The 12,581-nt window shown below is 42.8% G+C and overlaps 2 protein-coding genes across 2 annotated transcripts; both read left to right on the top strand.

The window, feature by feature from the left end:
* Nucleotides 1-201: 201 nt before the first annotated feature.
* On the top strand, nucleotides 202-9,279 carry spon2b (spondin 2b, extracellular matrix protein). The gene is made up of 6 exons (XM_007577877.2): nucleotides 202-316; nucleotides 2,417-2,682; nucleotides 3,423-3,646; nucleotides 4,946-5,137; nucleotides 6,041-6,227; nucleotides 8,609-9,279. The coding sequence occupies exons 2-6, from the start codon at nucleotides 2,448-2,450 to the stop codon at nucleotides 8,785-8,787; spliced, it is 1,017 nt and encodes a 338-aa protein (XP_007577939.1). The 5' UTR covers nucleotides 202-316; nucleotides 2,417-2,447; the 3' UTR covers nucleotides 8,788-9,279.
* A 43-nt stretch (nucleotides 9,280-9,322) lies between these two features.
* On the top strand, nucleotides 9,323-12,321 carry LOC103155979 (transmembrane emp24 domain-containing protein 11). The gene is made up of 5 exons (XM_007577876.2): nucleotides 9,323-10,020; nucleotides 10,663-10,754; nucleotides 11,584-11,709; nucleotides 11,798-11,944; nucleotides 12,026-12,321. Exons 1-5 carry the CDS (start codon nucleotides 9,891-9,893, stop codon nucleotides 12,173-12,175), a joined length of 645 nt encoding a protein of 214 aa, XP_007577938.1. The 5' UTR covers nucleotides 9,323-9,890; the 3' UTR covers nucleotides 12,176-12,321.
* The last annotated feature ends 260 nt before the right edge of the window (nucleotides 12,322-12,581 follow it).

Below are 12,581 nucleotides of genomic sequence, written 5' to 3'. Positions count from 1 at the left end.
TGTGAAATGACTCAAAAAGCCTCAAAGCAAACTGGGTTAAATTCCCCAATCTGCTGGGCACATTATCCATTAAAATGTCCTATTATACGGAGCAGCAGAGAGACAGAGCCAAAGTCAGGGAGCATGAAGGGGGCAGGGACGTCACTGAGGAACAGAGGGTAGAGGAGGGAGGGAGCAGGAGGGGGCGAACCTCCTGAAAGACATAAATAGGCGAGAAGGAGTTTGGATCCTCGCAGTCACTCATCCCGACAGCCAGGACCGCTGCTCCCCCGCCCCTCCTCCAGCTCTCCTCTCCACTCATCCACTGCTGGAACCAGTGAGTATCTCCTCACCTTCACCTGGTGCTAACACGGCCTAATCAAACTAAAGCCTGGGTCTGTTACTGATGGGAAGCTGTTTGGCCTGCATGCAAACATACCGGCACGTCTAAGGTGAGCAGAGCGAGACAGAAAGCAAACGGAGATGGATGAGTCAGGAAGGAAGAGTCAGAAAGCAACCAGATAATCAGACAAAAATCATGGATGTTGCACATTAAACTACTTGGTTGATGAAAAGTCTTTGCAGTTTTATGAAGGAAGGTGGAATTATGTATCTGTGTCTAGCTGAACGCATGAACTCTCAAACTGACAGGTGATTATAGCTGAGGACTACTCTCAAAAGTTCTCCACTGCCTTCTCGGTTCAGGAGGAAGACTCAAATTTCTCTTCAAACCATTGCAAAGTCCCAGACATGGGAACAGGAACCGTAGCTCTGGTCTATCACGGTAGCCATCGCCTGCCGTCATCTATCACGGTAGCTATCGCCTACCGTCGTCTATCACGGTAGCTATCGCCTACCGTCGTCTGTCACGGTAGCTATCGCCTACCGTCGTCTATCACGGTAGCTATCGCCTACCGTCGTCTGTCACGGTAGCTATCGCCTACCGTCGTCTATCACGGTAGCTATCGCCTACCGTGATAGGCCACAGCAGTAAAGATTACTTGTAGGAGTTTTATTTTAGTGTAAATATGAGTTCAGTTTAAAACTAATTTCTGAAATGTAACTTTGAAAATATTCAGCAGGTTTGCTTTCTGGATTCATGTTATTAATTTAAATGTTTATTATAAACAGAGCAGTCGTTCCTCATTGGTCCAGTAGAAGACAAATTGACTTCTTTTGGTTTTGGAAGATGATTCAGTTAATCCAAACCACTTCTTGGTTGGAGGCACCAGGTTTATAAGCTTTAGCCAGAACAATTACCCTAACAGGGCAGTTAAAGTCGCTAATGGGGCAGTTGGGACATGTGAGTCAATCTGTTCAGCTTAATGTTCGGGTCCATGTCCCCAGAGATGTCAGGCAAGTTGCTTTGATCATGCTCCAAGTTGCTAAGTGTTGCAAAGGTGTTAGAAGGATGAAAGCAGAAGCTTCCTCCTCTGCTTAGAGTCGGTGTTTCATGTTTAACATGAGCTACGTTCACTCAGCAGGTCACGATTTCTTGCTGAAATCTGATTTGTTGCATGGTCGCTCATGCTACTAATTAAAAGCAACTGCAAACAGACGTCTGTGTGAACGGTTTACGACCCCAACACGAAGAACGCAGATGTCACCCCGCAGGGCTCCGTTTAGTAAAGATGGCTGCCGTTGCGGTCAGCAGACGAAGGAAGCAGATAAATCCCAGCTAACAGCAACGAGCTTTGACTGCAGACACTTTGACAACTATCAGATACAACTGGATTGGTTTTGGTGAAAAATCGCAATTCAGACCAACGTGAAACAGGCGAGAACAGGTACAAAATGGATTCTTCTTCGTTTGTGATGTTTGGTCTTGCATCACTTATTGGAAACATTTCGTTCCCACTTTGAGGGTTATTTACAGCCACTTTCTAGAAACTATCCAGTCTACTGTAAGGAAAGAGATTCATGTGTCTCCAATGAATGATATCCACCAGCAGGCGGTCGCCCCGAGTTATTCAGGGTTAGGAGTGAGAATCAGAACAAAAACAAGGTAGTGTATCATAAAACAAGTGTCTTGTACAGGATTAAATTAAACATGAAATCTGAATGTTTGTATGATTATTTGCTGTCATAATTCATAGAAATACTTAAGTATAGAAAGAACAACAGGCTGACATGTGACAGTTTGAGTACATGTTTATGAAGCAGTTTTTGGAAGTAAAATAAAGCAGTAAAAGGTAGAAGTGTGTACAGACCTGTCGGCGTTGAGTAGGATTGGTTAGGCTTTGATTGGTTTAGTAAGAACTGAAAGGCGCTGGTCTATTTCAATTCACAGAACCCATTAAAACACAAAATCAACATCAGAGACAAACTCCTTTCTCTTTAGATGCCACTGAATTTGTGAAACATCAGCAACAAGAGCCGATGCGTCTGAGTTGGACTGAAAGGCGTTTTCTCCACCAAGTGTTTTGTATTTTTTCAGACCATCAATCCTTCTCCAACCCGAACCAATCATGGAAGCCAGCAGGAAGACGCCCTCCTTCTCTGACGCCCTCCGTCGCCTGCTTGTCCTGATGCTAACTCTCATCCCCGCCGTTGGGTCGATGCCGGTCCCAACGGACGTCCCCATGTGCACGGCCTCAGAAACCGCCCACTACAGCCTCACGTTCACAGGGAAATGGACCCAGGCAGCTTTTCCTAAGCAGTATCCCATCTACCGCCCGCCTGCACAGTGGTCCAACCTGATCGGTAAAAATATACTCCACACTCTGATAATTACTGGTATTCAGAAGAAAATCATTTGAATTCAGGTATCTGCAGGTCTCATGAATCAAATTTAAGACGTTTTCATGTCACAGAAATCACCTGTATGGTTTGGCAACAGAAGAGAGACAGTTGCAGAGACAAACGTCATCCAGCCAGCTGACAATAAATCTGAAGAGAAGCTAATTAGCTAGCAAAGGTAAATTAGCAGCTAGTTAGCGGTAGTCTATCGCTACTCAAACGTTAGCCTTAGCCAAACAGAAGTCCCGTGATTGACGTATTTAAGGACAAATTACATTACTAATAACTAATGAAAGACATTTTAAGGCCTAAAGCAGCATTCAGCTTCTATGCACACAAATCTGGAACAAACTTCCAGAAAACTGTAAAACAGCTGAAACACTGACTTCCTATAAACTTGGGACTAAAAACCCACCTGGTCACAGTTGCTTTTGAAACGTGATCAATTACGAATTTAACGACTTAATGTGATGTTCTGATTGTTGATTCTATGTTGCATGACTTTGTGTTTTAGTTTGTTATGATGTAAAGCTCTTTGAAATGCCTTGCTGCTGAAATGTGCTATACAAATAAAACATGATTGATAGAAGCATTGATTGATCAATAAAACAGCAGAAGCTGTTTATTCATTGACCTTTATGGATGTACATAAACCTGTTGCACCAATTATACAAATCCTGAGTTTCCTCCTCTCTGCGCTCCAGGGGTGACCCACAGCTCCGACTACCACATGTGGCAAAGTAATGAGTTCGCCAGCAACGGAGTGAGGGAGTTTGCGGAAAAAGGCGAGGCCTGGACGATCATGAAGGAAGTGGAGACGGCCGGCGAGCGGATCCAGAGCGTTTATGGGATCCTCTCCGCTCCTGCTGTCGTGGGAGGCTCGGGCCAGATGGACGCCGAGTTTGAGGCGTTTGCCAGGCACTCCTATGTAAGTCTCCCCACAACTGGCGGCGTGCAGGCTGGTCACCGAGTGCGTGGGAACCTTTCAGCAAACACAGCAAGCTGGTGTCAGGATGGCTTTACCAGCGCCAAGAATTTCACAGCAAACATTTACCGAGGAAATACCCAATGCAGCATCCTGATCTCTGCTTTGTTCAGCAGGAACAAAAAAATATTTTTTTGCATCTTTCTCCCTAATTTTAAAAATTAACATAATTGTACAATAATGGTGGGACTTTATTAAGACCCTGAATAGAAAAGAGTTAGCAGAGGCTAATGCTAAACCGCTAGAAACATAAATCAACAGAAGCTAACGCTAAACCGCTAAACACCCAAAATTACAGGAAGCTATCATTAAAAAGCTAACCACACAACTTACCACAAGCTAAAGCTAAACCGCAGAACTCATAAACAACTTTGCAAAAGCTAACGCTAACCATAAAGCAACTTCCTGCAAGGCAACATGGCTGCTACTGAGCACACCACCGATTAACCTGCATTATGTTACGCTAACGCGTTAAACTTTTTAATCGCATGCATTAACATTGACAGGCCTAATATACACAATGCTCTCAAAAATGTTCAAATATTTTTCACATTTTGTCACATTGCAACCACAGACATCAAGATATTTATTATCTTATGAAACAGACCAACAAAAAGTGGTTCAGACTTGTGTTTAGTCTTCTTTATTCCAATAACCCTAAATGAAATCTAGAGCAGCCTCCTAATTCAGAACCAAAGTCCAGCTGAGTGTCATTTAATCTGCAGCTGTTCTGGTTCTGGACAACCAGGCAGGACGCAATGGGATGGGTCAGAATGTCCTAGTCAAAGTCCAGACTAGTCCAGCTGCCTAGATTTGAATTAAATAAGAATAATCCAAAATACAATTTCACATAGTTAAGCAGGTTAAGTTAGATTTTGGATCATTTTGAATCGATTCGAACTGGGAGGACTGGGAATCCTCTAAGAACGGATTTTTTCTGGACCTCCAGTCTGCAGCGTCTCGTCCCAGCGCCGTTCTTGTCCAGCTGTTTGCACGCTGCTGCCACGCAGGCTGCTGCAGAATGAGACTTTAACATGCAGCTGGATCCAAAACTGGACGTTACTGGACCACCGGTTCGGTTCTGTGGCTCCTTTCTCAGAAAATCCAAACTGAAACGGTTGAAATCGGCTCAATCTTCAGGACCGAGCTGGTTAAGGAACCAGAGCCGAGCCCAGCTGTGATGTCGGTCGTTGTTTTGTAGCTCCGCTTGGCGCTCTCATCTCTTCCTCTCTTTCGTGGCAGCTGTCGTTCATGGTGCGGCTGGTGCCGAGCCCGGACTGGTTCGTGGGCGTGGACGGCGTGGATCTGTGCGACGGCGACCGCTGGAAGGACAAAGTGACGCTGGAGCTGTTCCCGTACGACGCGGGAACGGACAGCGGATTCACCTTCTCCTCCCCAAACTTTGAGACGATCCCGCAGGACAGAATCACGCAGGTGAGCCGAAAGCAGCGGCAAAACCCACAAACCTCCTGAGCCAGAACCAGATTTTCACCAAATCAGACGCCGTCTCACTTAACTTCTTATTCTGCTTCGGTGAAAACTACAGACTACAGGATCAGGGGTGTTAAAAGTGCGGCCCGGGGCCATTTGCGGCCCTTGAACTGACTCTGCATGGTCCCCAGCTGCAATTAAAAAATGACACAAATTTGGAGACATTTAATTTGTAATGAAGGTAAAAATTGTTACAACATATTTTTTGAGACAGGAAAACATAAAGTACAACACAAAGTATTTGTGTTTTTATAACCAAGTTTTAAGAAAACATAAAACCAAGTTTATCCAGAAACTTTTACTGAAAAGCCGACTTTACGGCAACAAAATCAGCTTTTATTCTTTCTTAAACTTGAATAAACATTGAAACAAAGAGACACAAATCCTGTTTTTATTACTGAAAATAAATGTATCCAATAAAGCTCAAAAGAAACTGAAAACTAGATGCTTTACAGCAAACATGAAAAATCTGCTGCAGCGTCTCAGGAGGGAAAGTAGTAAACTTCTGCCATAAAACTCTGACATTTTCTAGAAAAAAAATCTAATTTTTAGATTAGTAATAGAAAATTTCCTACAAAAAAAAAAACTCCAAAAATTTCCAGTGCTAAAAATTTCATTTAGAAAATTTTTCTATAATATTTCTGAAATTAATCACAAAATTTCAGAGTTTTTGGGGGAAATTTACTCCTTTTCTTCTTGAAAGAATCCCTTTCAAGTTTTGGATCTACTATAAGTATCTGGATAATCTATTTGCTTGATTTTAAGTCGGTTGTTTTGACCTGTGATTACTTTTGAGCCTAAGTGTCGTAAACACCTGTGGGATTCATAGTGTGTCATTTTCCACAGATCACCTCGTCCTTCCCGAGCCACCCGGCCAACTCCTTCTTCTATCCCCGCCTGAAGCATTTACCGCCGATCGCCAAAGTCACACTGACAAAAATCAAGAAAACGAATCAAATCATCAGCCTGCCGCTGGAGCCCACGCAGTCCAACCTGCTGCCAACGGGCAACGAGATCGAAGACAAGCTGATCAGTGAGACCGAATATTCCTGTGATGCTTTAAACACATTTATGGAGATTTATTAGATGCAATCCAGTGGAAGCCATGTCTGCATATGGTAAAGATATAAAGCGACCCTGTGTTTAATTTATTACATTATAAATATATTATTTACATAACCACTGTTTTGCTAATCAAGAATCTCAGCAAATGCTAAACCACTAAACTCAAAAATTAGCAGATGCTAACACTACACTGCTACATATGAAAGAAATAGGGGAAGCTAATGCTAAACAACAATCAAAAATGACCAGAAGCTAAAGCTAAACCACTAAACACATAAAAAAGCGGGAGCTAACGCTAAGCATTAACGCCAACTGTCTCTGGTTTTATCTCTTCATCTCCGACTAGCGAACAGCAAAGTCCTGATTTTGCTACATATTGTTACTTTGAAGTTTCAGAAATGGGATGACCAAAGTTAAAAGAAGATGATGTGACAAACAGTTCATCAAAGTCATGAAAATTTGTAACATTTTATGGAATTAATTGGTTTAAAAAGGCAGCCATGTTGAAAAATGTCCGTCATCCTAAATTTCAAGTGGCTGATGGGAAATATGAAAAACATGCAACCAGAGGGATTAGCATAGAAATACTTTAAAACCAAAATAAACAAAATGTGCTGAAAACCCAAACCCAGCCTCGGTTCATGGCTGTTCTGACTCATGCAAGCATTTGGAAAACATTTCAAGCCATTTAAATCCAATTACATGGCAGCAGAAACCTGAGAGCCCAGCAGAGAGCGGGGCGCCGGGGCCACAGCTGCTCTTCAGTGCATAAAAACGACGGCTGGACCAATTATTTGCAGCAGAGATGACGCTGCACAGGTTGAACCTGACCAATCACCACCTGCTCTGCTGACACATGGCGGCCATTAAGAGTCAATTATAACGGAACAAGTTGGTAAAAAGAGCTAAAACATCTGAAACAAACTCAGAACCTCTCAATGGGCCTGAACCGGTTTTATAGTTCACCGTGACAGTGAAGGTTTGAGTCAGCATCACTAAATACAAGCCGGTTCCCATGACAACACCACAACAAACAATGCAGCATCCAAGAAGCTGTTGGGGTTTCCTGCCCCGAATCCCAGGGTTCCATCCGTCTGTTTATCCTTCTCTTCCACTCGTCTGTAGCATCTCTGCTAACGTCTTTCCTAAAACATGACCTTTGACCTGCACCGGCTTCATCAGAGACATAAACCCCATCGGTTTGCATCTCTGCAGTATTTTATCAGCTCATCCTGCTGCTTCCCATTAATGCATGAAGGAAACGTTAAACTCAGCAGCTTCCGCCCGCTTCCAGGCCTTCTGCTTTTCCACTCTAAGCCACGACTGCGATACGAATCAGCTGGAAACCTGGTCGCATCAGGCAGCAGAGCGGAGCACAAAACCAAAGGCAGGCTGTGTGTGAGGCCTTTCCTCCAGCTTACAGGCAGAAGAAATGACGAAAACAGACGTTTTCATCAGCGAATGAAGGTGAAATCAAGCAGCTCGATCACTGCCAGGACTTTCTCACATTAGGCCGGGGTCATCGCAGTAAAATCAATTCAACGCACCATAAATTAAAACTAATTATTCCCATTTATCGTTTCTCTGTTTCTACCAAAAACTGGATGGTCAAAGTCTTCAGTCTGGTGCTTTGGTCTCAACCAAACCTTGTTTTGAAGGATAATTTTATCGATTGTAGGTAACAACATTCACCCCACTGCTGCCAACTCAGCAACTTTCCTGCCACGTTAAGAAACATTTCAGGTAAATAAATCAGTCACTGTCCAAAATCGCAGACGGTCAGGCTTTTTATAGATCGGTAATCAGCAATGGCCAGAAAACTACAATCAGTGCATTTATTGCCTGTTGCAACAAGCAATAAATCAATTAATCACACAATCAATTAAAACAAACTCAATAATTTACATAATTTATCGTTTTTCTCTGTCAGTCAAAAACTGGATGATAAAGTTTCAGTCTGGTGCTTTTGGTCTAAACTGAATCTTTTTGAGGAATAATTTTGTTTACAGAGATTCATAATTCATTTTAGTTGTTATTCCTGTTGTTTTATTTTGCACATTTAAAATCTTCCAGGTCTTGTGTTAAATGTTCACTAGGATTTAAAGTTTATTGATCTCTGATGTGTTACTTTATTTTATTTGAAAATTGTCTGAAAACAATATTATCGTTTATCATCCAGCAAAATTTGATTCTGCAACTAGATTTAGTTGTTTCATTTGCTGTTTCTCACTCTAATATCAGCTGTCAGGTTGTTACTTTCTCAGACATTGTTCCTTTGTTTTGAGTGAAGGCGTTGTGGGGGCGACGTTTGGGGTGTTTCATGTGTTTATTGCCCCTCTGCCTCTGCAGATACCCCTCTGGACTGCGAAGTGTCCCCCTGGTCGCCCTGGGGTTTGTGCAAAGGGAAGTGTGGCGACTCAGGTGTGCAGCACCGCACACGCTACGTCATCATGCACCCGGCCAACAACGGAGCGGCCTGCCCCCTGCTGGACGAGGCGAGGAAGTGCTTCCCGGACAACTGCTTATGACTAGGCCAGGACAGGAGGGAGAGAAAGGACAGGAAGGAGAGGAGGAGGAGGAAGGAGAAGAAAACCAGGAAAGGAAGGACCGGGCGCAGACGCTCCAAGAACCACAAACGGTCCGCGGTTTAATCCCAGGCTGTTTGTGGATCGACCGGGTCGGATCCGAGTCGGGTTTGAGATCGGTTTCAGCTCCAAACGGGTGTAGTTCTGGCCAACAAGCCAGTAGACAAACTGAAAACATTTTACACAAATTTAAACCCTGTTAAATTACATCTGACCCAAAATAAATCCAGACAGAGCTGCCATGTTTTACAGACATTCTGTGTTTCTGTTGTTTATATTTATTGACAGGATTTTAACCTGTTCTGTACAGCATAACGAATCCGAACGTTAGCAACTGTATTCCTCTACATTACTGAGACAAATAGAAAACAGTTTCATATGACGCAGTAGAAAATTGTAACAGATGCAGTTACTAAAGTTAATAAAGTGTGAAAGTACCACATGAAGAGTTTTTATTATTCATTGTGACTGACTGGTTTGTTGCTTCTGTTTGGAAAAAATACAAATCAAATGGATATAAAGATGATATGAAACACAAAAGTTCATGTAATTAGAGTCAAATTCAGTAAAATGGCCTCAGTAATATTATTTCTGACTCTGCAGTCTGAATAGAATAGAAAATAGAATATTGATCCCTAAGAAGAGATTATCAATTGACAAACTATTCCATAAATATTTACAAATACAAATACGACCAAAAGCAATCAAAAATATAAAAGTATAGATAAAAAAAGAAGTGTGCACATGCAAACATGTCCATCTATAAATGAGTCCAGAGAAAAACTAGACTGAAGTCTCAGAGTTGTGCATCATAAAGTGTATGTGCTGCTAAATCTTTTGTTTTAGCCCAGGAACCAGGATGAGTTTCAGAGTCTGAATGTGTGCTGCAGCTTTTCTATTGGCTCTCAGATCAACCAATCACAGGCAGCGATAAAGACTCGTCACATGGTGCAGCAGCTGCAGGTTTCTCAGCTCAAACCGCCTCTGGGCTGTAAACTCACCACCCTGACGACGTTCTTCCGTCTGGACGGGGAAAATCATTCAGGATGGGTTTCCGTCGGGTCGTCTTCCTGCTCCTGGGTTACCTGCCGCTGGCCGCTGCCATGTACTTCGACCTGGGAGAGCAGGAGCAAAAATGCATCATAGAGGAGGTTCCTGAGGACACCTTGGTGACAGGTGAGGGGCGCACCTCCAAACCAGACTAACAAACACCTGATCGGCTTATATCCATACGTTTCAGATTAAAAAAAGATTTCCAGCTGTTTCTGCTCCAAAAAATCATTTCCTGAAAAAATAACACAATACAAGCCTCACTGATCTGCAGAGAAACACTACTCAGAGTGAAATCACTCAGCAGGAGAAAATACGCTTTCAATGAGATCATAATCAGAGGAGAGGAACTAAATAAGGATTTATGTTTTACATAAAATCAGGAAACTGATTTTCTAAACCCTGAACATTTAGAAAAACAAAGCATCTCGAGTCAGAGGCTCCTTCTACAACACGGACTGCTACAGCAGATCTTTCCTGCCAGCAGCCATCATCATCCACAAGAACTGAAGAATTAATATGATTCACAACAAAGTCTGGCCCCCAAAACAATCAGTCCAGGGGCCCCAAAAGGCCCCCATGCCCCACTTTGAACACCCTTAAAACAGTAAAATTAATCAAATTTCTCTAAATTTTGTCAATAAAATTAGAAATGTTGGTTTTATTTCTGTGTAAACATCTAAATATTATAAGTCTAAAGAGTGATTTTAAATATCAGGTTTTTGTTTCCGGGGGATGAAGCTGAGCTGCTCTGTCTCCCACCTGCAGGAAACTTCCTCTTGGAGCCGTGGGACGTCACGGCGTTCAGGCACTCGCCTCACCTGGGCGTCACGGTTACCGTCAGAGACCCGAACCAGGAAGTACGCAGGAAATAATGCCGATTATTAAAAAGAATCGGGACGTTAACAGCTGCTAGATCTGATGGATCTGGTTCGTAGGAACAACCAGTTTCACTAAATGTTTCAAAGAAAAGATACAAATAAATAAGTAATTTAAGTCAGAGGTCCAAAGTGCGGCCCGGGGGCCATTTGTGGCCCTTGGACTGATTCTGAGCGGCCCCCCAACTACAAATCAAAAATGATACAAATTTGGCCCGTAGATGCAGACAGACTTTTAATTTGTAATCAGGGTAAAAATTACTACCAACATATTTTTATGCACAGGAAAAAGTAAAGTACAACAGAAAGTATTGATGGTTTTATAGCAAAGTTTTAACCAAGTTTATCCAGAAACTTTTACTGAAAAACCAACTTTGCTGGAACAAAATCAGCTTTAGTTCTTTCTGAAACTTTTCTTTTTTGGCTCTAGTTGCCTTTACTTGAAAGAGCTCAGACAGGAAAGTGGGTAATGAGCGAGAGAAGACATGTGGCAAAGGTCACCAGGCCGGGAATCGAACCTGCGACGGCCGAGTTGAGGACTTGGGCCTCCTCATGTGGGTTGTGCCCTGTGCCACCACAGTGCCACGTTCTTTCTTAAACTCTGATAAATACAGCAGACGTTTGGAAACAAAACAAATTATTACTGAAAATCAATTTATTCAATCGAACCCAAAATATTCGATTGAATAAATTGAATCTTACTCGATTTATTCAATCGGGCTGAATAAAGTTTTTGTGTGTTTTGGCATGCCACCACATGGCAAAAAGTTTGGACACCCCTGATTTATGTTTATTTTTCTTCCCTTTTCAGGTCCAGTTGTCCAAACGCTACGGAAAATTTGGTAAATTCACCTTCACAGCTCACGCCTCCGGCCAGCACTACCTGTGCTTCCAAACCAACTCCACCAGGTTCTCTGTGTTCGCTGGAGAAAAGCTGGTGAGACCTGCAGAGAAACACAGACAGCAATCACAAACCGAACAGAAGAGCAATGCACTCTGGGGGTTTTCACCACTTTGTTCCACAGAAGCTGCATTTGGACGTTCAGATGGGAGAGCACTCGGTAGATCGCAACGTGGAGCGGACCAAAGACAACCTGCAGATTCTGGAGAGCAATCTGCAACACCTGACCAGCCAGATGACGTACATCACCAGGCAGCAGGAGTACAACCGGGTACATCGACCTCACATTCACCTGGAATGACAGAGAAACACCTGATCTGATCTGGACGTCTGGGTCTTTGTCTTTGTTCAGGAAAAAGAGGAGATTTTCCGTCAGATCAGTGAGGAAACCAACAGCAAGGTGTTGTGGTGGGCGGTGATCCAAACCTGCATCCTGCTCTCTGTTGGTTTCTGGCAGATCAAACGACTCAAAGACTTTTTCATCGCCAAGAAGCTGGTCTGATGTCGCCTTCTCCCCGATCTGTACGGCACAAACATCCCGTCAGGACCGGGAAACAATAATTAAAACATCAGATCCGACCTGGTTCACCACTCTGCATGGGTAATGAAAGGAAGGCTGAAAAATAAAGGAAGGTTTAACAAACTAAATGTTTCTCTTTTTGATTAGATGCTTCATTTCACAGGACTTTTGAATATAACATGCAGGGGTGTACAAACGTTTTGCCATGTGGGCCAAAATTGTAAACTCAAAAATAACCGAAGGACAAAAAACCCAACAGAAAATCAAGTAAATAAAATATCCTGATGTTTATCGTAGTTCAAAAACTTAAAGGGGATTTTTACAACAGTTTATTAGGGCCTTTGCAGATAGAAAAAAAGAGTACATTTCTGCCAAAAACTCAGAAATT

This window comes from Poecilia formosa, unplaced genomic scaffold (assembly GCF_000485575.1).
Source record: "Poecilia formosa unplaced genomic scaffold, Poecilia_formosa-5.1.2 Scaffold458, whole genome shotgun sequence".
NCBI classification, from domain to species: domain Eukaryota; kingdom Metazoa; phylum Chordata; class Actinopteri; order Cyprinodontiformes; family Poeciliidae; genus Poecilia; species Poecilia formosa.
This window is presented reverse-complemented; position numbering and strand designations above follow the sequence as displayed.

Excerpts from the sequence above, each read along its gene's own strand:
- spon2b (XM_007577877.2), top strand. The coding sequence starts at position 2,448 with ATGGAAGCCAGCAGGAAGACGCCCTCCTTCTCTGACGCCCTCCGTCGC. Across the intron at positions 5,138-6,040 it reads CGCAGGACAGAATCACGCAG|ATCACCTCGTCCTTCCCGAG; the intron begins GTGAGCCGAAAG and ends CATTTTCCACAG. Across the intron at positions 6,228-8,608 it reads GATCGAAGACAAGCTGATCA|ATACCCCTCTGGACTGCGAA; the intron begins GTGAGACCGAAT and ends CTGCCTCTGCAG.
- LOC103155979 (XM_007577876.2), top strand. The coding sequence starts at position 9,891 with ATGGGTTTCCGTCGGGTCGTCTTCCTGCTCCTGGGTTACCTGCCGCTG. Across the intron at positions 10,021-10,662 it reads TGAGGACACCTTGGTGACAG|GAAACTTCCTCTTGGAGCCG; the intron begins GTGAGGGGCGCA and ends TCCCACCTGCAG. Across the intron at positions 11,710-11,797 it reads TGTTCGCTGGAGAAAAGCTG|AAGCTGCATTTGGACGTTCA; the intron begins GTGAGACCTGCA and ends TTTGTTCCACAG.